This window comes from Lutjanus erythropterus, chromosome 16 (assembly GCF_056507025.1).
Source record: "Lutjanus erythropterus isolate fLutEry1 chromosome 16, fLutEry1.hap2, whole genome shotgun sequence".
NCBI classification, from domain to species: domain Eukaryota; kingdom Metazoa; phylum Chordata; class Actinopteri; order Lutjaniformes; family Lutjanidae; genus Lutjanus; species Lutjanus erythropterus.
Genome location: NC_139332.1, coordinates 31,115,559 through 31,140,451, shown reverse-complemented (window position 1 = coordinate 31,140,451; position 24,893 = coordinate 31,115,559). Strand labels below are relative to the sequence as shown.

The window sequence follows — 24,893 nt, the reverse complement described above, 5'->3', positions numbered from 1 at the left end:
TATCATAATGTCTCTCCTGGTTCCTACTACAGCCTCACTGGTTTATTTATTAAGACTTTTAAAAAATTATCTTTTATCCAGACGGTTACAAATCAAACATTTTAAGTTTGCTTGCAGCAACAGTATTTACATAAAACCTGCATTTTGTACACTGCACCTTCACCAAGGCAACCAAATCATTAGGATGATGGAAAATTTCACCACACCTTTTCCATCATGAGAAGGTATGAGGTCCTCAAATGCAAATAAATCCCCCAGAATTCATATAATATTCCTGTGAGGAGTGTTTGTGGGGCTCAATGCAGAGCGCTTCATCATAATATCTCTTCTGTTACTTTAGACACCCTCACAAGTTTTATTAGACAAGTGCTGGTTGATGTTTACATGTTGGATTTTTTACACATTTTCCTATCCAGAGGGTCACAAATATTACTCATTTAAATGTTCACAGCCTCGGTATTTACATTAAACCTACATTTTGTGTGCTACATCTTCACCAAGGCAGCCAAATCATTATGAAACTGGAAAATTTCACCACACCTTTTTCCATCCTGAGTAAGTATGATCATAAAATCTGGACTAAAATGAAATAACTCCCCAAAATATTCATGTAATATTCACGTGAGGAGTGTTTATGGAGCTAACTGCCTCTCTTACAGTGCATTTTTTTAAAATCATATCATATCTTCTGTTCTGGGCTGTCTTTTCAGATTCACTGTTATTATAATGTATTTTTGCTCTTTCCTCACAGTAAAATACAGCATGTCCTCTCCTCAGCCCAAACAGTGACCAGGGAGTGGCGGAGCAGACAGGAGGAATGTTTTAAAGGGAAAGCCAGGGGAGGATTTTTTAACTCTCAGCCATCCTGGAGGACTTCTTGGACAATGACTGCACTGAGGCTGAAGACATCTTGTTTTTTCTTTTAAATAACAGTTTCTGATTATTTGCAGACATGCAGCAGCTCTGAGGCTGGACACTGGTCTGTACTGGTACAGTAAAAGCCTCGTAGCTTCTGTGTTTCATGAGATTTTTTTGGGGGTGGTTTTGGTGTGAGTTGACCCTCCTGAGTGGTAGATGCAGAAAATCTGACTGTCACGTTAGTAATTGTCGTACAAAAACATACATTTAAAGGCTTATTATGAAGTACAGCTACTCTCCCTTTCATATAGGCAGCAGTAGAGGCTGTTAAATCCAATGACATGTGAGACAAACAGACATACAACACTCACCCTGCTGCTGCTGCTCAGGAGCGGATCTCTTCGACAGGAGAGGCGATGCGACGGACACTTGAGCTCCTATCCTGCTCCCTGCTTGTGTCGCCTCGCTTTTTTTTTTTTTTTTTTTATCGATATAGAGGCACTCCTCCGTCCGTTACCGTGCCCGCCTCCTCTTCCTCTTCCTCCTCCTCTTGCTCTCTCCTCTCCGGGGCTCCGGGCAGGTGACAGCGGCCTCTGGTCTTCCTGCTCCCCGGGAGCGCAGCGCTGAAACTCGGTGTAATCTCCGCAGCTCGCACCGCTCCGCTCCGCGTCGCTCTCTCTGCCGCTCCTCGCGCCGCTGCCGCCGCTACCGCTGCCCTCTGACGTCAAGGAGGAAAGCCCCGGTCTGTGACGTAACTCCGTCCACAACACGGAAACCCCACCCCGTGGCGTCACCTCCTCCCCTCAGGAAGTTCAGTGAGTGTTTACGGTAAAAACCAAACATGTTAGCAAGAAGAGACAAAAGGAAACTGACTGGGGAGTGTTTGTTTATCTGCTGGTTTTATAAATAAACAAACAAAGTGATGAAGACCCTGTCCTTCATTTAGAAGTCTGATATCATCATCCTGTTGGCTACAACATGTTCTGAATCAGGCCTTCTTAAATAAAACTCATTTACTTAAGGAGTGTTTGAGTAATTCATTTTATGCTATTTAATACTCTACATTAGTGATGCTCAATCTGTGGCCCGTGGGCCAAATCTGGCCCCTGATAGGCTGCTGGGTGGTGCCTGATTTACAATGAAAATAACCTGGATTTTTGTTTGTTTGTTTGTTCTTTTTTATACATCAATAAGTGTTCAATATTGTCCCAAGAAAAGAGCTTCAAGACGCTCTTCATCCTGTCTCTGACGGTTACAGGTTCACTAGAAAACAGATTTTATGAATAGACTTGATAAAGCAGATAAGACTGTGGGAGGAAAATGATACCTGAAAATCAGGTTTATATAAAAACAAACAAATGAAAGTAACGTGAACAGTTAATGCCAGTTATTTTCTTCTTAATGCCAGTTAGTCTTCTTCTTCTTTCATATCTTGTTTTAATGTATTTCACGTCTTCGGTAAATGGTTGGATTAACCGTTTGGAAGCCCAGCAGCCTGTAGATGGTAGCTTCACTACAATTTGTGCAAAGACTTAAAAAACGACCAATACACCTAAAATGATAAATGCACCATGTGTGAATCTGCAAGGAATTAAAGTTCCCATGAAATGCTTGCTTACTGCTTATGCATATTTATGTTTTTCCTGCAAAACAGGCAGCTGAGATTGAATGAAGTTTACAGTAGCCAATAGCACTGAATGTGCGTTACGCCTCCCCTCAGTGCAGCTACAGCTGTCCATGGACGTCTCCTATTGGCTGACTCTTCCCAGACTGATACCTCCCAGTGAACACGGCCCAACTGGAGCAGAACAAAGCCTCTGAGACCAACAGAGCCCAGTTTGACAACAAGGAGAACAGTACTGAGGTGGTTTTAGCTCCTGGCTAGTCAGTTAGCTGCACGGCTAACCGAGTTAACAGCAGTTAGTGATTAGCTTCTTTAGCAGCAAGTAAAGGCATTTCCACTGGAAAACTCTGTCAACGACCTTGGTACTATTTTCCCTGTCAGTCTTGGAGGCCGTGTCTGAACAGTTAGAATAAGCAGAAATTAGCATAGCTACAAGATTATGTGTGCAAGTACTCGTGTAAAAAAGTAGTCAGATGAAAGTAAAAAGCAGTACTCTTAACATTACATTTTTAGAATAATAACGAGCAACTTCAGGTATAAGAAATATCAGTTTCCATCATATTATTTGTGCTTTCCCGATTATTGTATTTAGGTGCATCTCTAATAGTTACAGCCTCAATATTTACATAAAACCAACATTTTGCAAGTTGCCTCTTCACCAAGGCAACCCAAAATATTCATATAATTATCCTGTAAGGTCTGTTAATCCTCCTCTTACAGCACACTGTATCATTATATCTCCTTTGTTCTGTTTGCTTTTCAAATTCTCTGTTATTATAATGTATTTTTGTTGTTTATTCACAGTAAAATACAGCATGTCCTCTCCTCAGCACAAACAGTGACCAGGGAGTGGCAGAGCAGACAGGAGGAATGTTTTAAAGGGAAAGTCGAGGGGGGGAGGATTTTAACTCCCAGCCATCCTGGGGGACTTCTTGGACAACGACTGCACTGAAGCAGGAGACATTTTGTTTTTATCAGAGTTAATGATTGTTTGCAGACATGCAGCTCTGAGACTGGACACCGATTCGTATCCTCCCTCCTGACACTGGAACAGGCTCCTAGCTTTTTTGTTTTATGAGGACCTGGGACCCGTATGGTTCGGATCCACGTTTTATTGGGTCTGGGTTGGATCCTGTTCTGTTACCACAGGTCCTGGGTCTGGTTAACATTATGTGTAATACCAAAGTGAATCAAGAGCACCTGGCCATGATCAGACAGCACTGATCATGATGGAAGTGGAACCCCCACCCTGAGACATACACTGGTTTTCCTTCTATTTCACTGTAAAAGGGACCATAAATTACAAAATGAACATCATGCTGTAGAAAAGAAGACTTGAAACTAGCGACTGAGACCATAACCACATTAAGAAACCATTTACTGAAGTGAGAAGTAGGGTCATTCTCTCATAAGACTACATACAATCAGACTTGCATCCAGTGGTGTCGCCCCCTGCTGGCCATTAAACAGAATGCAGGCATTTCTTCATTGACTTCACTTATAAGAAGCTCCGTCCACTTATTCTACTTGTATATGGTTACAATAAATGAGACAAAGTTTTGTTTTGACATCTTGTAAATTAACGTTCACTTGTTCGTAGCGATCAGCTGTGAAATCAGTGCAGATCAAATCTGCATCTCTCATTATTGGTTTTGCTTTCAAACAACAGACTGGTCCAGTTCGGTTAGAGGCAGAACATTTCTGGGTCTTTTTAGACCTGTGAAGACCTCTACTCTGTACTTGTCTCATCAATTTAACACCAAGAGGCCTAAAACAGGCAATTAGCTCACATTTTAACAAGGCAAAGTTAAACTTGTGGACTGCATAGAGAGTGTGTCAGGTGAAAAAAAAAAACAAAGTACACAAAATGTCATGATTGTAGGAAAGCGTCAGATTTATTGGGAGGGGAAACATGAGGAATAAGACAAGCTTTTCAACTACGAGCCCCACAGCACCGCAAAGTTAACCTTTAACTTATGAAGTCTAAGGATTCCCTCTATTTCCTGATGCCTCCCCCTCCCCTCCATCTGTCCACCCACCCGAGATCTTTTTTTGCCAACTCCAATCCTTCGCCTCGGTGGGAATTCAACTCAGGATTCAACCAGCTGGAAGACAAGGGAGAGAGAGGGGAAGAGAAGTTTTGGGTGAATTGCAGACAAAATGCAAAAAGCCATGACTAATAATACTTTTTTTTTTTTTGGTCATTTAAATGCTGGAACTGTCAAGAGCAATGGACAAAAGAGAAGTCCTGTCCATCTCTGAGTGCAATTAGGGTGCCAGCCAGTGCACATTCAAAAGTCACATTCATTTAGGGTTGAACAAAGGTTTTCTGTCATCTACACATCTATACATTCACAGCTTTTAAAAAGTGACGAATAAAAAAAGCAATCACTGAGCAGGGTACAGAATATCGAGGGAAATTTAGCATGAAATTGTCTAGTTGAGCTAAAATAAAAGACTGAAATCTGCCTACTGGGACTCTTGAACATCTGCTATTGTTTTTCATCACAACAACCCCGAGAGAATAGGAGCACATCAGTATTCCAGGGAAGGTGCAGGTGACACAGTCTGCATGCAAGATGTTTCCACTGAACACAAACACCAGGTGACTACAGAGAGGAAACTAATAGGTCAACGAAGAACTCAAGGAGGATTCAAGGACAAAATCTGCAGAAACCGGATGTCTCATGAGCGTGCAGAGGCCGAGTTTGTCATTTCCAATGTGTCAGTTATTACAGGAGGGGAAATAATACTACTTATCTTGATAATTTTAGCCACAATGTAAATTTTTCCACAACTCCCATTGTGCCAGGGAGTATCAGTAAGGAATATTTCTATGGAACAAAACAGTAAGCAAGTACTCTGAGTGCAAGCATCTGGAACAGAAAGGAGGTAAAAAGACACCTTTGGGAGCTGCAGAAACAAAAGGCTGAAATCAAAACATTTCCGAGAAGGGAATTCAGCTTTCCTTTAGCTTTTCTCTTTGATCCAATTCACGTCACACAGACTGTGATGTCCGGTGCTCCTGCTGAGAGATGCAGCCAGTCAGCACACAAGACACCGACTCAATGTTACCGTCTGTCTGGAAGTGTGTTTATCCAACTGGCCTCTGAACCCTGGACACTGATGTGAAAAACATCACATTACTTCCCAAATTTAAAAGAAAGAAACTTCACATTAGGTACAGGGGGCTTAAGGGGCAGTTCAGATTTTTTCAAGTGGGGTTGCATGAGGTTCTTATCCACAGTCAGCATGTTACCTACAGTAAATGGTAGTCAGCATAGCCCAAGTTTGCCCTAAAATAATAATTAAAAAAAAAAAACATGATGGGTTTAAGTGTATGCCATATTTAGAATATTTCCCTATTTTACTTTGCCATCAGACAGCCTTTGCTGACAGGAAACCACCTTTATATCAGCCAAATATCACTCACTCTTACTCAACCAAACTCCTTTTGCAAAAAGAGTAACTTTACTCTAAAGCAGTGGAAATATTCTAAATATAGTGCACATTTAAACAGATCTTGATTTTTTAGGAGTCTAAAATACATTTTGCTACAGACCCTGTCCACAGCAGGACTTTGCTTAGCTTTTAACATCAGTACTCCTCTCTGCTTCTCCAAACTGGGGACATGTTGACCTCCATCTACTGTAGTTAATACATTGCATATGGATAAGTGCTTTATACAGCCACAATTTCTGTGGAAAAAAAGACTGAATTATCCCTTAAATAAAAAAAAAAGTACTTCAACAAGTGCTCTACATTCAAATACAAAATTCCAGTAATGACATTTGGAACAAGCCATTATCCACGAGCGAGACTAAAATGACCAGCATGCACTTCTTCTAAAGCACCTCTGCTCTGGTCTTACATCACATGACTACCTACTTATTGTTTAATCACAGGGCTCAACAGTAATGGCTGCCAGGTTGCTATTTGGAACCCTTTTGCTAAAATGGCAACCAATTCTTAGCTTTTGGTTGAAATCCGTGGTAACCACTTTTTAACAAACTTTTTAACAAAATGTGAACCCCAAATAAATTTTGAATAGTTTGGTAATACTTTACAGCGTACAAGAAAAAGTGAGTTACTAAAGAATGAGTGGAGGATGAATCAGGAACAACCAGACAATTACTATATTAATGAATCATTAATTATAAGTTCATAAATATCTGAATTGACAAGCTTTACTTAGTAACTACTCGATATCAAGTATCACTCTACTTGAGGAGGCACAAAAAGAGTCACTAATATTTAAGTAATTTTGCACTCAAGTGATCAGTATGTTGATTCACAGATGTTTATGAACTAGTAATTACCAAATAATTCAGTATATTTTCTAGTAACTCATTATCTACTATATAATCCTCAAATCACAGGTATTCAGGAATTAATCATTAACAATTCATTACTTATCAGGTCATACCTGATTAATTATTCATTTGTTCTGCTCACATTTTTGTGTACCTTATATTTATTGCATTAGTGATATTTTAATGTTGCTGTCACAGTTGAACTGGGACCAAACAACTTTGCATGTGGGTTGGTGTGTTTACTCGTGTGCACACAGGCATCTGTTTTAAAGACTATGATAAAGTAAATTAAGTTGTTTGACTTTGTCAGTTGAATCAGTTTGTACATTTGTTTGTGGTGCTTTTCAAAGAACCGCATGAACCTGAACAAAAAAATAAAAAGGGAATTTGTGACGTCTTGGGAGGTGAAGCATCCCGACTTTGAGCTGGACAGTAAATTATAGTGCCAAGTGTAATGCAGCTAGATGAGCACTGGCACTCGAAGCAACATGAGCGAGCAGCTAAATGACGTAATGAGGTGGAGGCTGCAAGAGCTGGCAGGCACACTGGCCAGCTTTAAATTTTTTTATGTCACATTTAAATTATTAATCTAATGTATAGCTGTGTAGAATCTTAATTACACAAAATAAAGGGGGCTAAAAATGGCAACCATGTTTTTAGTTTCAGCAACCAAAAGCTGGTTACCAGACTGGCAACCACTTTTAAACAAATTAACGTTGAGCCCTGGATCCTGTCACTGGTGACTAAAGCCTGCATTACTTGATTTTTTTTGGCTAGCAGGTGGCAGCAGAAACAAGAAGTTGGCACAGCATTATGAGCCACATTGAGCTGACGTCACATTTAGGTCTACAGCTGCTACTAAAAAAAAAACCTGTACAGTCTGTTTCACAGTAAAGTGCCGACTGATTTACCAATCAGCTATATCAATCAAATTGTGAGTTAATCTTTAACCAGTAAAGTCTCTCATAAGTCCAAAAGTGCATTCATGGAGTCCAAGAGAGTGAAAGCAGCACTTGAGCGGAGGAGGAGGAGGAGTAGGAGGAAGAGGAGGAGACAGCAGGTTATACTGATGGATGAATGAAGAGAGGAACGTTTGTCCTGGTTGACGGGTAGAGAAAAAGCCTCCACTGTAATACACAGTAACTGATGCAGCATTGAAACCTGCAGCTGAAACAGATTTTCTTATGAGGGACACAAAACTCTTCTACAGTCTGGTTTTTATAAACCATCTGACAAAATGTGACACTAACCCAACTCCACAGAAATCAAAATCAAGACATTATTATAAGTATGCAGAATTATCTATTAGCAGTTTCTGTTTGCGATGTGCACAAGGGTGTACACAAAACTAGATTACTTTAAATCTGGAAAACTTAATAACTTGATGGTTCTCAGGACTTGAAATCAATTTTTATGTATTGCAGTTTTGGACACATATGTACCCAAGCCTGCAGTGAACTTTGCATTAGATTTATTTTCAATGGGATAGGAATTACGTGTTTGGCTTTATTTGTGACTCAGTCACTGTGATCTTGTCTTCCAAAAAGTTCCAAAAAGCCTCTCTCTTTTGGTCCATGGTTAATCCTGACTACAGCCTCATTTGTGCGCCATCATATGAGGGGAAATCACTGATTGTAAAGTAGGCGCTGTCAATTTTAAGTTAATTTGACATTTATAGATTACAGGTGTGAAACTTGCAAATGGGCTTCTTAGGATCTGCGTAAGAAAAGCTTTTTAAGTTCAGTAACTTTCATGATTCGAATGCAACACACCGTCAGAAATGATCTTCAGACTAAGATCAAGCGTGAATCTAAGAACATTTTTATAAAGGAGAATAAAATAAAAATAAAGGAGCATTATTTTCTCCATAAATTGTAAGTGGATTTATGGAAATTAATTTGCATTGGACTTGAGGGATAACCATACCCTCAGAAAGTCTAAAAGTGCATTGTGTGTGTGGTCAGATTTAACTGTAGTGCAATTTTTGACACAAATTGCGGCGATGGGGCACTAAAGGTTTTAAATTACGTTAACTGCCTCTTTGGGTTCCATTAATTATGGTTTGTCAGCCTCGTCTCATAGTATATCCCAAGTCTCTCTCTCTGATATTACCTCACTTGAACCAGAAGTTGGCATCTTGCAGGCCGTATTAGAGTTCTTATTTATGCTCCGAGGGATCTCTGAGGAGCCATGAACGAGGATACATGAGAGCAGCCTTCCTGGAAGACTTTTAGCAATGACGTACTGTGACTTCTCTGTCCCTACATGTGGCACAACTTAACGCAATGGCAGAGAAACAGTACAAGTACAAGTGCCAGGTATTTCTTTCCTTGCAATGAATCACTTGCTATAATTCAGACGTGCCTACATTAAGGACTCTAAAGACCAATGACATTTAATGCAAAAAGACAGGGATCCTAAACATCATTGGATTCAACCGTCAACCTATCGCGTTATAAATCTCACTAAGAGCACCATCCTAACATGTGCAGCATGTTTCATTATAGTGTTGTAAGGCATTCTGTTATTCTTTGAACATTATGTGTTGGAAACCGTTACGTTAGGACGGTAACAACATTACAAGCATTCACAAGCAAGCAAATGTTTCTAAAGTGAGTCATTAAGGCTGGGGTTGGGCGCTAATGAGGGGAAACATTGATACAATTTAGGAGACTTAAGATGTGCCCTTACGTATCCTGTTCTTTTCCCTCCAAACTGTCAAATGGTTAAATGGCAGTGTTATGACACCTCAAGAAAACAAAATTAACAAAACTACAGATTAAAACCAATATAAGAATGTTAAAGGCCACTGGGAATGACTGGCAGGTAGGACAATTCATGTCAAGGGAAGCAGAGGAGGAGGAAACGTTAATGTTAGGAAAAACAGGCGATCTACTGTATGTGCAGGAGAATCAGACGGAGGAAGAGAAAAGGGCAAAGCCATCGATTAAACAAGAGCAAACCTGTCCAGCGAAGGCAAACAATATGCAACGAACAAATGTCAATATTTTTAAACGCCTCCTGATGAAAAGCATCTCTATAAACGTGCATGACATTCTGCTCTGCTAAATGTCAAAAGCTTGAATCTCATTTGTTAATAAGGTGAAAGGCAGAAGCAGCAGGATAGCGCTGAGCACCACCTTGTTTTGTGGTTACTGATCAGTTCTTTATCAGTTCTATATTTGCTTGTTATCTTTCAGACTTTGTGATGAGGAGCTTTAAATCCTTTCTGTTTCTACAACAGGGATCACACCGGAGAATTTCTTGAATTGCTGAAACCACATTGAGTCTCCATCTTCCATGTTTACATCTCGCAAAGTTACATTTTGTTGCCACTGTGACACTTGATCGACTCTTGTATAATCTTCACCCTTGAGGGAGGAAAGAACCCACAGAGAGGATATGGGAAAGATGAGGAAGGTTTTTAAATGAAGAACACTTGGTCTTTACAGGCGGTGGCACGGGCGGGGGTTTCCGTGGCAGAGGAGAAGGCAGCTACGATGGAGGCGAAGACGACGTTTGGGCTCTTAGAGGCGTCGACGGCTGTGTGAATGCCCCTGGCGCTGTAGTATTTCACCAGAGGGGCAGTCTGCCGGTGGTAGGCATCCAGACGGGAGCGCAGCGTCGTCTCGTTGTCGTCGCTGCGGCGGATGAGCGGCTCACCTGTCACCTGAGCGCAGACGAGAGTGGAGAAAAGCATGAGAAGAGGGACAAAGAGAAACAATGCAGGGAGTTTCAACTTGTGTCTACAATCAGGTCACTGCTCTCATCTTGGTTTCATTCGGTAACCTAATCAAATGTCACCGTGTCCCTCTCACTTTCCTTCTCACACACGTTTCATGCTCCTGTACTGAAATCCGTCTTTATGTTTGTTGGCAAAATAGAAACTTGGAAATCGCAGCCTCCTTTCTTTGCAACGGGATTGTGTGTCACTCTGTGTGCCCCTTTGTTTGCAGATGAGAGAGATTGTTTCACATGTATACAAAGAGTAAAACACATTAACGGACAAGCATGGAGGATTTAATGGCATCTAGCGGTGAGCTTGCAGATTGTGAACACATCATCTGACTCTCCTCTTGCAAGTGTGTAGGACAACCTATAGTGGCAGGGACACTTGTGAAAGGCCTGATCAGAGCCAGTGTTTGGTTTGTTCATTCTGGGCTACTATAGGAAAATGGTGGGCTCCACAGAAGAGGACCCACTGCCTCTGTAGATATACTGGCTCATTCTAAGGTAACAAAACTTTTCTAGATCCAACGTGCCAACCAACATTTGGCATAAAAGCACATAAGACTGCAGGAACAGTTACATTCAGTCAGTCACAGCTGCACAACAGCAACACCCGGCCTCATGTTTCCTTAAATATCAAGTTTTAAATTTGGGAAAAAGAGAGCACTGGTATCAGATCTGTACTCTGTGTCGAATCATGAAACCATGATTGAAAAAGCTGAATCAGTACATCCTTAACATTAAGGGCTCTATTTCCATGATGGTGTAATTCCCAATGGCATTTGGTATTACTCAAAATTTTAATGAAATGTCAAAATGGCCAAATGCAACTTTCAAAGTGCAGGAGGCACAATATGTGTGACACATGTCCTGGCCTGCACATCATGCTCTGCAGACTGAAGAAATCTTTAATACAGATCCCTGCAAAAATCACATCACAATCATTTTAATTAGTTCTTCAATGAAAGGCAGAATAATGATATAAAAATTATCATTCCTGATTCCAAATATTGCAAATCATATCACAATTACAATATCAGTTAAAATCGGTCAGCCTTTGTACTTTCTTGACCTTAAAACTGGCTTTGTAGGTCTGTACAGTGTTTTGGTGTCAAGCAAAGCGCACACGGTGCTCACGTGGAACAAGAGGCCTAAAGCAAGTGCCATACTTTCTGCATCTGCAAGAACGTGAAGGTCTGCTCAGGTTGTTTTTTTGTTTTTTTTTAGTCATTAGAGGGTGTATATATAGACTCTGATTGGACATCTGTGTTGTGAATGTGCAGACCTGTCCACACATTTGTCCATGTGGCCACTATAGACCCTTATCTACAGTGCATGTGTGATGAGGAGACAATAAAAAGTAGTATTAACAGAACTAATAGGTGTCTGTAGTGTCTGCAGCAGACTCTGCACTATGACCAGAACAAATCAGTTTCTGTTGCAACAACAATCTGCTGCATGGCTTATCACTTTGTCAACAAGACGAATAAAGTACATAGAAAAGTGCACGTAAAATAATTAAATAATACCTGCAATATAAATAAACTGTTTTAATTGATCACTATTCAGCCAATAATAAATTCATGTTTACCTTGGTTAGATCAGGAACATCTGTAAATCAATCAGTCTAAATTGCATATAAGTGCCTATACTTTGCAGGGTCACGAGGGGGTGGAGCCACATCTGACACTGGGTGAGAGGTGACAGGTCACCAAATTAACACAGAGCTGACACTCATGATGGCAAACAACACTCTCACACCTACGGGCAATTCAGAGTCACCAATTAACTTCATAACCTGCATGTGTTTGGACTGAACTGATACCAATACAAGTGAATTTCCAACATTCTCAATAACAAATTTGTTATGGTCACATTTTCAAAACCTTGGCACTGACTTGACCTTGGTATCGGTTTCATGGCATCCCTACGCTGCAATACTGTGCCATCCAGTTTACATTCATCTGTAAATTAATACAAGCGCTCTGTATCTGTTGGTCACAGTATGAAAACCTGCTTCAGTTAATTAAATCCCTGGAGGCAGCAGGATACATGTTGATAAATCTGCAGCCTCTGCACCAGAGTGCAGCGCCATCAGAGCTGGATGCATTTAGATATAAATTCAGCTGGTGGAGGAACATCTACACAAAATAGCCTCACTCATTCAATATATGACATTGGCTGTGTTTTATTTAATGTAGGTGTTTTAATTTCCTCTGGCATTAGCAGGGACAATCACTAAATCACTTCAGAAAACCTTTATCACCTTGTCAAAACTTTTAGTCTTATCAATAAAGCAGTTACACTCCCACTTCAAAGCCACATAGTCTCTCTTCACCAGCATGCAGAATCTTCTGTAATTGAGAAAATAAACCGACTGTCCAAAATATTAAAGGACATCTTCCTAATATTAAGTTTTATAACCTCAATCTCAGATTTTAAATTCTCTTCCTGTACATCTCCATTTGTGACGTAGAGCTAATAATCAAACGATGACTGCTTTCAACCAGAAACATCTCTGTGCATTTCATTTTGAGTAAATGTCCCAATCATTTTATACATCCAAAATGCGTCAAAGCACTTAAGTCTGAAAGCTGCCTGATTGTCACCAATTTTCCGACTGGCAGTGATTTTAGGTAGGCGGCAGTTTAGCCAGAAGTGGTTTCTAAGTGGGTTGATAGTGAAACTACTTACGTCATCCTTCATGGGCTCTTTGGGGGGGTTGAACTCCTCGTGGTAAGAACGGCCACTTGGCTGATGAATTAGTCTGGGGAAATGGAAGGGAGACGATGAGAGGGACAGGACAAGGACGGAAAAGAAATCAAGAGTGAGAGCAGAGGAGGAGGAGGACAGATGAGGGTTAGACAGCCACAGTGACTCACTAACTACTTAACTGTCCTTTTCACATCCCACATGCTGCCCTTGTCCTACTTGGGCTTGAAAAAGCAGCAGCCGGCCTCCTCCTCCTCACAAAGGACCCCCATGGACAGAAGGGTGGCTCTTTGCAAACTGTCTTATATTTAGTGTGTTGTGCGGTTCATGTAGAGTGGTTATTGTGTAAGAAAGAGGACAAACATTGTGCTCCAGTAACAATCACAATAAAAGATCTCACAACACAGACTCTGTAAAGCACTGACACGTGTTCAGATGAAGGCCTCTGAAAACACGTCTGCCTGTTCAGTGTGTGGGTCAGATTCCAATGAGAGCAGAGCATGTTATATCAAACTGTTGCAAAACTGTTACATAAATGACTCGTTGCACAGTGGAGGCAGAGATGGAAACGTACCAGGAAACAACAACACACTGCCAATTAAGTTGTTATAAGGTTTACAAGTTTCTCTTCAAGCTCTCTGTTTGGCCTCAACCCGTCGATCTTACGTAAGAGAATCAGAGCCAGGTGCCAACAGAAAGTGGGACAGTGAAATTTATTAGAGCATCTTTGTAAAATAAGTGGCACTGGATGCTCGGTGATGTAGGAGCTGCTTACAGGTTGTGCAGAGGTTATTGTTGGTTGTTTCACTCGTGGCAAAAAGATAAAACCAGGCTGCAGGCAGAAGCAAACAAGCCACCATTACTGAGGTGGCACAATAAACACTGCAATATATGTGATGCATAACTGCCACGTCTGTCTAGACTCATATGAAGTGAAAATCTTTATGGAATTTAATTAAAGGTAGTAAGTAGGGTTGTAGTGATCCATTGATCTGGATCAATATATCAATGTAATGATCAATGACCCATTAACGATGAAAAAAGGAAACATGGGTCTGCTTTCACTTCCACTTTTATTTTGAAATTCCTATGGCAAATCTGTATCAGCGTTGAATTTTATATATTCTTGTTGTTAAGCCATGTTTTATATTATTTTATTTATATTTTTTAGAATTATTTACAACTATTTATGTGTTTCTTCTTTTATGGCCAAAAGCAGAAAAGAAAGAGGTGGCAGCTTCTTCTGTAACTGATTCTTAAATGCATTTTAAATAATCATTATCATTTTGTCAATATTTTTAATAACACTGCTGTCTTCACTTAGAGACTATGGAAAGCCTCATGTTTTTTGTTTTTTTTGCAGAAAATTATGATTCATGAAGTTGACCTTTTTCCTTTTGGAGATAAAATGTCATCGCTTCATAATTTTATCCTATTAGACATCCTGTCTGAGTGAAACTTTGTCATAAGTAGTGACTCAGTTCTTGAGTTATTGCCAATCTATTGAGGTCGCAGTGACATTTGACGTCCAACTTCTTATCAGTTCATCCTGAAGTCCAAGTGGGAAACTGGAGGTATCGCACACGACCCAGGAAATATTCCCTAACATTAAGGGGACAGACTGTATGTGTGAAAGAGTTTAAAGTCTACCTTTAGTGTACCGTAAAAACCTCAGACAGGTTACTTTCATCTGTCCCACTCAAACACACAATCACAGCTGCTTGAAGGAGTAACTCCTCATCCCATGACAGTAATTCATCTCTATCAAATCGTGTGTTTCTTCTATAAATGTGAGGGTCATAAATGAGCTGTAGCGTCCTTCTAATATTCACACAAGTTTTTTGTTCTATGCACGTGTCTCTGTTGGGCTTCATGAAAAGTCTCAGCACACAGTTTAAAGTACAATCAGGCACTGAGCAGCTCTGGTGTTCAGCACATTTCATCAGGGACGGACACCTCCACTTCTTTAAGGATTCAACCTGCGACCTTCGCAGCCACAGGACTCTCTCACACCCCTTCAGGCCACCTTCACTGTTAATCGCACGCTTTCACGCTCCACTTCTCTCCAACATTATCTCACTGTCCCAGACTCTTCTGTTCACATGAATCAATCTACCTGCCCGGGTGGATTTAACGCACAGACAGAATGAGGAGCCTCTCGGCCGAAAGGAAACACAGCATCATGGGAAATCATAAACCACTGGGAAATAAAACAGACTGAATCCTCTCTCTGGTCTTGCATAATTAATTTTCTGTCACACCGGCTCTTACCTGCCACAGATCCTGCGGACCAACAAAGAGTCATCCACGGCAAACTCGATCACAGAGTCCAGCTTCTCTTGTCTCTTGTCCAACAAGCCGTCCAGCTGGAAGAGAAACACAGAGGGGTTCAAACATAAGACATGATCAAAAGCTCTGAGGTCTTGGCACTGTCTTTTCATCTGAATGTCTAAAATGTTAAATGATATAAAAATGTATTGCTGACAGATATATTCTCAAACATACAAAGTAGTGAAAGGACCTTAAACTAAATGACAAAACTGAACCTTAGTTTGCAACATTTTTTATTATTGTTACTTTATTACTAGATGCATTCCTTTACTCCCAATTTCCCGTTTCAAGAAGAATTTTCATATTTGATCACATTTTAGTAGAAAGCTGTCCTGTTCTCTTCCTCAATAATCTTTTATGAACCTTTGCTTTCACTTTTGTTCTAAGCAATAACAATGTTCCTGCTTTTTATTATGTGTGTGTGTGTGTGTGCATGTGATCAACAGACCTTTAGCTTGACTGCACTTAATCTTGGATTTTTTTTTAAGATCTAAAACAAACCTCAGTCCGCTGCTACCTGTCCCCCACAAAGGTGCCTGGCACAAGGTGCATTCATACCAATGCAATGCCACTGTATATTATTTGTAGACATATTATTTGCCACTTGACAGGTGTGCTACAAAGTGATATTAATGTGTTTGTGAGGTATGTTGAGCACAAAGACAAAGTTGTCGGTGTCATGAAGGTGTCTCTCTTTTAACCTGGCTAAATCACCATGGTAACTTATGCTGAACTCGTACCCTGGTCTGAAGCAGGTCAGAGGTCAGGTCAGAGTTTCAGGTCAATCGACTGTTAAAAAACAACAAAAAAACTAATTATTTACCTGATAATGTTCTTTATGGGCCATATAGATTCTCAGATGAGGGAAGATCTTATCTATGCAAAGCTGCTGAGCTGTACGTCAGTAATGTCACCAACAAAAACATATTACAGCACAAACTGTATATAATATGTTGCCATGGGTACTTCAGTTTGGTGATGATGCTTGTCTTTTTTTCCTGTTTGCTTCAAGTCACTTTAATCCACATGGTAATAATGTTTTTATGGTGGTGTTGCAGCTCAGGGCACCTGAAGCCTGAAGAGGAAAGCCTGGTTTATGAAAGCCAGTTGGTAACCACTGTCATGATACCTGTTATGTCTGACCTGGGTTTGGGGTTTTGTCAAGCCATCTCATGTAAAGAAAATCTGGCTATGTTGAGCTTCCACTGTAGTCCAGCCCTTAGGCTATTTTTGAGAAAACCAGTTTTTAGTTTAACCTTCATGCATTTCATTTATTTGTCAGTGAAAATTCAGGGATGTAGAACTTTCCGATCCAATGAAAGACTTCCATCCTTCCATTTCAGTGATTTAACTTTGCTTTCTTGTTTGAAATGACAGCAAAAAAATACAAAAATTAAAAAACAATTCATGTTTGTTATTTTCGGAGGCGGGCAGGGATCTTTAGGGGGAGATAAGAGGCCATCAGTATACACCACATAGGAGTCATACACATCATGTGAAAGCTGGAAGCTGAGGATTAATGTCAGCTGCAGCTCAGCACTGTGTGTCAGAGTTTTCTAGTCATAAATCTGTGTCCAATTCTAAAATGTTACGTAAGTTGTTGCAGCAGTCTGGGGGTTGATACCATATATTACAATGATTTGGTGCAAAATTTAACATTCAATAATTAATAAAAAATGCCGTCAAAACCTTTTGACAAAGAACAAGATGGCATGATATGGTTGATATCAACAGAATCCTTCTGTTTTAGTTTCTGGCATCTACACTCCAGCTTTAAAGCCTGCTACAGCCTCTGAAAGAGAGTAATGTTGGCCAAGGACATCCATGTCCCTATGAAGACGAAGAGGTTAGTTTGAACTGTGACAAAGAATTTATTGCACTTAAGGGCATAACCTAACTTAAATTCAACCATGAAAAACTTAAATGAATAGTTTGACATATTGATTTAGAAGAGCAGATCGATATCACTCTTGCTTAGCTTAGCACAAGGACTGGAAACAAGGACAAGGACTCGCTCTGTCTAGCTTTTCTTTAAATTTCTATTGTGACCTGCAAGTTATTGGTGCACTGTTGAACTCATTCATTAAGGTCTGTCAGTGTTGCTTAGTTTCACATGATAACAGCAGAAAGCATCAAATTAAGTCCTAACCATCTCTGCTTGTTTCACTGTGCGAGGAAACCCGTCCAACAGGAAGCCGTTCCTGCAGGCCGACGTGTCCAAGTTCTTCTCTATGAGCTCCACGACCATCTCATCGCTGACCTGCAAGTGAGACAAACATAATTCTCTCATCCATCTGTTCACAATGTAATCTGCTACATCCTGCACAGCAACAGCTCTGTGCAGGAGCCACACAAAGAGTCAACAATACTATGACCTACAAACCCCCCGCCCACATGTTGACACAGTCCAGTTGCATCTGATACATTTCTTTCATGATAATAAAAGGAGTAATTTCATATAAGAACAGCAGGTTGTTGTAAGCAAACACAGCAGCAACCAGCTCTGAAGAAATGAGAAACCAGTCACATGACGAGACACTGAAAAGCAGACAGAGTTGTGAAACATGGGCCTCCATGTCTGAAATCTCGTCTCATCTCAGTTTTAGGATGACATGTAGGATTTTCGGTGTTGGAGAAACACGTTTCCCAATTGCATGTAGGAAAAAGTCCTAACAAAAAAAGTGTCCTAACTGAAGAATTTCCACAGTTGGGAAGACGGCATAGAGCCTGTCCTAAATTTAAAATTCCTGCCATTAGTGACAGCACCACTGTTGTTAGGTCTGTATGGCAATGAAACTGAAAATCGGGAACAACATGAAAAATGATTATGATTGAAAAGTTACTCAAAGCAAACTGCTTCCCCCCACCACATCCTCAAACAATATAAAATCAAGTCCAGTGCTCTGAAAACACACATTCTGGAGTTTCAGTTCAGTGTCAGCCTGTTTCACTGCCTGCCAGACTATTAATGAAGTTATTAATAGTCTGCCGGACTATCAGACACAGCATTAAATCATATTAAACATGCCAAAGATAATCCCAGTATTATTTGGTTACTTGGCTCTAAACTTCTGTGATCGATTAGTTAGACTGGCAGTGGTGACTCGGCGAAACACTAGGTCCAATATTAGTTTTGGGTACATTGTGCAGGTTATATGAAAGTAATGTGCATATGCTTCAGGATGACAGTCTGACAGTGAATTAACTGTGGAGTGGAACCTGTCATCAGAAAAATGTGGCTGTGCAGTGGTTCACAAACTTTTTCTGGCATGCCCCTCCCTTTAGAAGCTGAAAAATGTTCACAAATTAGCAATTTATTTTAATTATTTTGTAATAATAATTATTTTGCTCCATGTATGGCTGATTTCCTACTTGAAGGAATGGAAATTTGCCAGAAAAACTCTGGTTTGTTGTCTTGTACTTGTTGCACTTGTGTTTTCAACATCGCTGGAAGCCACTTTAGTGGTAAATGTCACTGAAGACAAATAAAACATGAGACATGTAGCCATGTGGGACTGAACATGAAGGCTGAAATGTCAACATGGAGCCTAAGAGAGGGCAGAGGAGCAGAGAAAGAAAAACAGACACACACAGATCATGAGAAGCAGATGAGTGGAAGAGTTACCAGTTTGCCAGCATCCATGGTCTCTTTGAGCCTCTTGCCGAGCTCGGAGCCTGAAGCCACCATGGCCCTCAACATGTCTCCGGTGGCCAGGTGGCACACACAGTACTTCTCTGCTAGCCGAGGGGCCTGCAGGGACAAGGAGAGATCACTCACATTACTGACGTTTAAAATTACCACCACCAGATAAATACATGAAAAGTTTGGCTGTGGATTATAACTTTGTTCTACCCACTGATTCTGTCAGAGAGCCAACCACCTGCACTGCTGGCTGCTACAAGCATGAAAGCAATTTGCGTGTTTTGGCAGCGAGACCAAAGAGTTTCATCAGATGAGATTATCTGATTGCAGCTTTGCACCAACACTGAACTTCACGGTCATGCGAACTCAGAATGGCCTCAGGCTACTGATGGTATTGTCATCTCTTAAAAGGGCCAATTAAATATGCAAGCACTGCAAGAAAGCCTAAAATTGCATTACAAGTTTCCTGTTTGTTTTCATTACCAACATATTTCCATCATGCTAGGGGATGTTAAGGATTAATCACCATTAAGAATTTAACCAATTGAACATTCACTAATCAATAATTGTTTTGTGTACCATTTCTCCAGCACTCACAGGTTTTCTCACAATTTGTTTTGGTCCACCTTGGAGGTACAGAAGTGGCAGTAACTTTGACAGCCTTATTTTTTCTCTTTTTTTTTGTTTGTTGAAATTGCTTGTGCTTTATCAATCAATATTTCACATAAGAAATGTGCCACTAGAATTGTTTAAATAAAAGTTAAAATGAGGGAAAATGTGTTTTGAATCTAAATCACTATTAATCAATTAATCACTGTCAAAATTTTCAACTACTGGTTAAGGAAAATACAAACTTTGCAACCCTACTTGATACTTTAAAAAAATACAACAGCTGTTTCTATACATTTTTATTTACATTAGTTAGCTGTGCATTACACACAAACTGAAGAACTCTTCTGTCACTTCAAATTGAAAAAGCAGTGTCAGTTTTGTCTTTGTTTTCATCAAACTCCAGAGTCTGCAGTGAAAACTTTAGCTTTGTCACATAACTGATCATAAATACGACTTGCTAACTTGCTTATTCGCAGAGAGAGAAATATTGTTGAACAAGCTGTTCGTCTCTGGACATAGAAAATCGGCAAATTGTAACACGCAACCCCTCAGAAAAACAGACATACAATGCATTTTTTAAAGCTCCCAAAAGGAGTTTTTAACTGGTTATGAAACTGTCTCAATTCAATACTGACCTACATGAGGAAATGAGACCATCCGCTATTTCTGTACAGTTATTCTTAATGCCTGACACCGGGTCGGTTTCTCTGCGAAATTAGATGAAAGGGGTCTGTATTCACATTTTCCCTGGCAAAGTTGCAGCGAGTAGTACATCAGCCAGTAGCAGGGGGAGATTTTTATTGAGATAATTTTGGATGTTTTATTTCATGGTTTTATCACAGTGGGAAAACCACCGCTTTGGTCCACAGGGGCCTCCAAAATCAACAGTAAGTTCCTTCGAGTAGCTTTCAATAGAATTATGTTTTTGTTTCAATTGTACATGAAAGGGTAATTTAAGTTGGTATGAAACAACTAGGAAAAAATAAATAATATATAAAATAATATAAAATGATTTTGCAGGCCAGATCATAGTTTTGATATCATGTCATGGGCTGGAGGAAAGGGGGGGGGGGTTAGAAATGGTCCCTGGGCAGGACTTATATTGTAAGTGTACAGAATGTCCCACAGTTACTTTGTGTTCTCCTGATATCTTTACTTATGACTGTTATATTTAGACATTTTGATTTTCTTCACTTTTCATGAGTGTGTGTCATTGTTCAGAGGGAAGGCAAAGGGAAAACTTCATTTCATTACACAAGGAAACTTGTTTTTAACTGTGCATATGATAATCAACGCTCTGACTTAAAAAGGGTTACATCTGTCTGACAAAAGACGCTTTCACATGGAGTGAAAAAAAAACACAATCACAAGACTCCAACAACGGCTGGAGTCACACCGACTCCTGACATCAAACGCTCTTTTAATGTGTTGGATTCATGTTTCTGATTCAAGCAGATCAAAGAAAAAAATGTCTCACAAACTTGTTGAATATTAAATTCGTGACAAGAGCAAGAACAGCTCTTCATCTGTCACTTTCCTTAAAATAATCTACCACCACTAACACGTACATGCGGCCTTGCCCCATCTTCCTCTCAAGCTTTATGGTGGTTGGCATCAATCTCTGTTGCATTACTGGACTGTCCCTCGCCTCATCTATTCTGGCACTGCCATGGCATGTGTGAAAGATGGAAATGACCCTGAATGCAGCTGCATGTTCACAAGCAGCACCTGAAATGTTATTCCAGTCATTTACGAGGAACGTAGGACTGTATGAAAGGGGATAAGCATATTCATATGTCATGTATATAACTGATGAGTCCACTGAGTCCTTATCAGGAAAACCTGCTTTTTCTACGAAGCAAACTAATGAGATGAAAGCTTGGTTCTCCTGTTTATTTTGTCAGGTAAATTCATTATAGTTGTATCAAAGAGATGGAGATGAGAAAAGGAGTTTTCTGGTTGGGCTAGATGTTACTTTGCATATGACCTCTCCTGCAATACAGCATGCACCATATGTGATATAACCGGGACTGTCTCTAATGAATATTTTCATTATCAATAACTCTCCTGGTTGTTTTATGGATTAATTAAAATTAAATAACCATTGCTTTGTCCAATCAAACACAAGGACATTCAGTTTACTATCATACAATCTTCTAGTGTTCTAGTTATTTTTACATTTTATTTATTAGCAGTTATCAAATAGCGACAAAGGTTAAAGTTAATTGTCATGTTTAATCTGGGGCTTCAATGTCTATAAAATGTCAGAAAATTCCAGGTTTTTAAAGGTCTCATTTTGTCAGTATAAAAAGATATTCAGTTCAATATAATAAACTGATAGATGCCTTGGGCAATCCAACATTGTTTGGCATTTGCTCTTAAAAAAATATTAATTGAATATCAGAACAGTTACTGATTTGATTTAAATTTTTTGTCGATCAAGTCATTGTTTCAGCTCTGAATACGGGAATCCACCGAGCAAATTTTCAGAGAATTTAATAAGTGAAAGTGTTTTCCAAAGAACAGAAGACTCGAACCAGATGAGACCTGGGTTTAACAAAGAGGAGACTGAGGACACAGATGTTATGAAAGACCACGTGCCTGTGCACTTCAACATGCACGTGTGACTGATCGGAGGGTACTGCACAATGAGAAGATGTCACAAGGCAGACTGAAGGAGGCCATTGTGACATGTCTTGGTGGTCAGGGTCCTCTAGAAAGTTGCAACACAAATCATTCTGAATAATGTCACTATGAAACTGGATTCTGACAGGCAAAAGACAACTACGTGTTTACTCAGAATTTCACTCCTAAAAATGCTTGTGGTCGACTGCACTCTGCCTGTACTCTCACTGTCCTTGGAAGAGATCTTGATTTTTGGATAGTCTAACAAAACTGACTCAACATGTCTGGAAAATTACACAGTATGTTTAACCGGTTTAAAATACACATCGGAAAATCCATGTTTAGCTCATTATTAAAAGACGAACTGATCTACCTGACTGGTCTGACCAGAAGAGAACCTGACTGTTTCTGCCTGAGCCTTCTCTTGTATTAATGTATTTTCATATACATACTGCAGGATAGCATCACTGCTATAACTCTAAATTACCATCAGTTCTGGTCCCTGATGCTCCACCCAGCTGTCCTGGCTCTATATGCTGTGACGCCAGCAAAGGAAGAGCTCATTCAACAATTAAATAACAAATAATTAACTAATTAAATAAAGAATTTAGTTGATCAAATGTAACAATTTAGTTTGTGAGACAAACAATCTAAATCCAAAGACATTTAAAGGACCAGTGTGTGGGATTTAGTGGCATCTAGTGCTGAACTTGCAGATTGAAAACATGTCATATTGATACTGATTATTGGTGCTTTCATAAAATATAAACAATGAGATTTTTAATAATCTATTCTTAAATCATTGATATGTCTTCCTGCCCTAAGTACTGTGGCAGCAAAACTAACAAAGAAATGCAAAAGGCTTTCTAGAGCCACTGTTTGGTTTCTCCGATCTGAGCTACTGTAAAAATATGCTGGTGCAACATTGCAGCCTCGGCAGAAGAGGACCAGTACCCTCTGTAGATGCAGCTAATTCTGAAATAAGAAAAACAACAATTCTTGTTTTCAGGAGATCATACACCAACGAAAACATCCTTGTGAGTATTATATTCACACACAAGCAGAAAGAAAGAAGTCCACAGTAACACTGTGTTACTTTGAACAAGCTACAGACAGCAGAAATGATTAGGTAGTGTTCTAAGCAGATAATAATGAATAATAATGACTACATGCCAATTGTGATCATTTAAATAATAAAATAAACAAGCACTTGCTCATTGCAGCATAAGATTTTCAGGTCTGAATTCATACTTTTTCAAAAAGCCATTATATAGTTATGAAAAAGAACTGCTGACCAAACTGATAAGCAGTGTCGGTAAGAGTAGTAGTACTGATATCAGTCCCTACATTTGACAAGCTCATGCTTTTAATCTCCTTAAAGTGCTCTAACATCTTTACTGTAGTTAATGTGAAATGTAAATTCTACACCGTTTCAATGCAATCTATAGTACAGTGCTTTTAAATCTTCCTTGTAAAACTTTTCTCAGTGTAAACCTAACATCTAACACTGACTTGTTGTTTGATGTTGTCACTATGATGGATAACTTCATGTTTTTGTCAAGCTGAATTTTTCAAGCTAAATTCAAATTTCCACACTTCTTGATTTCCAAAGTAGACAATACAGCTGTTCAATTTAATTTAAAGCACCTTGAATTGCATGCACTCTGTCAGAAAGGAGTCTTTGCCTAAACCTATACTCGCAAAATGAAGCATATGGATGTTTTTGGACAGTCACATCTGCAGGTCAATTAAAGTACTGTTCAGCAGACTAAAGTGTGACGTTTTAATTAAAAATTTACATTTTCAACAAAATGTGATAAACAATTTAAGAGAATTTTACACCAGCATTTATTTTTGAACCCAGTTCCCCATTCAGATTCATTTTTGGCCCTGCAGAGGAGAGACTTCGGGCTCCTCTGATTGAAGTAGCATCTTCATAATGAAACTACACAAAGGTTGTATTTCTTACTGCCTCTGACACTTATGAGGTTGTTATAGCAGTTATTCATCATGAACCTAACGAACAAATTTAAGAAAAATAAAACCTTAATTCTTGCAGACTTAATCTATCCAACTGTGTTTCTCTGTGAGTTGCAGACAGAAATGCTACCAGGTAAAGTCAGGTAGGTTAGCGTTAGCATTAGCATTAGCCAGTAGTAATACCGACCATGCGCTTAACGCTACGGTTTTACTAAGCTAACGGCTACTTAGCGTTAGCTTGCCCGGGTGTCTCTCTCTCACCTGAGTCCCCTTCCCGGCTCCGGGAGGTCCGAGCAGAATGGCACGGATCCCCTCCTGCACATCGGATATTGCCTCTTTCAGCTGCGTGCTGGGGGCCATGTCTGAACCAGGAGACCACCAGGGCAGAAACTTTTAATAAAGTCTGTCTGTGTTGTCCTGGTGACACTTCAGCCAAGTTGGCCAGGAAAAGGAAACGGTAACGCCT

At 39.8% G+C, this 24,893-nt stretch overlaps 2 protein-coding genes across 3 annotated transcripts in view; both read right to left on the bottom strand.

The window, feature by feature from the left end:
* The window catches only part of rnf19b (ring finger protein 19B), a 54,296-nt gene extending 52,900 nt beyond the window's left edge, over nucleotides 1-1,396 (bottom strand). The window contains exon 1 of the mRNA XM_084738854.1: nucleotides 1,230-1,396. The gene's annotated coding sequence lies outside the window, so the exon portion shown is untranslated. The remainder of the gene's footprint in view (nucleotides 1-1,229) is intronic.
* Nucleotides 1,397-4,352: 2,956 nt separating this feature from the next.
* ak2 (adenylate kinase 2) lies at nucleotides 4,353-24,893 on the bottom strand. 2 transcript variants are annotated; one of them, XM_084739138.1, is made up of 7 exons: nucleotides 24,689-24,892; nucleotides 19,193-19,318; nucleotides 17,717-17,827; nucleotides 15,508-15,602; nucleotides 13,219-13,291; nucleotides 10,246-10,465; nucleotides 4,353-4,587 (listed from the first exon to the last, which is right to left on the bottom strand). In XM_084739138.1, exons 1-7 carry the CDS (start codon nucleotides 24,785-24,787, stop codon nucleotides 4,580-4,582), a joined length of 732 nt encoding a protein of 243 aa, XP_084595264.1. In that variant the 5' UTR covers nucleotides 24,788-24,892; the 3' UTR covers nucleotides 4,353-4,579. The 2 variants fall into 2 exon arrangements, with proteins under 2 accessions (XP_084595264.1, XP_084595263.1); XM_084739137.1 differs by lacking the exon at nucleotides 4,353-4,587 and having other exon boundaries at nucleotides 10,205-10,465; nucleotides 24,689-24,893.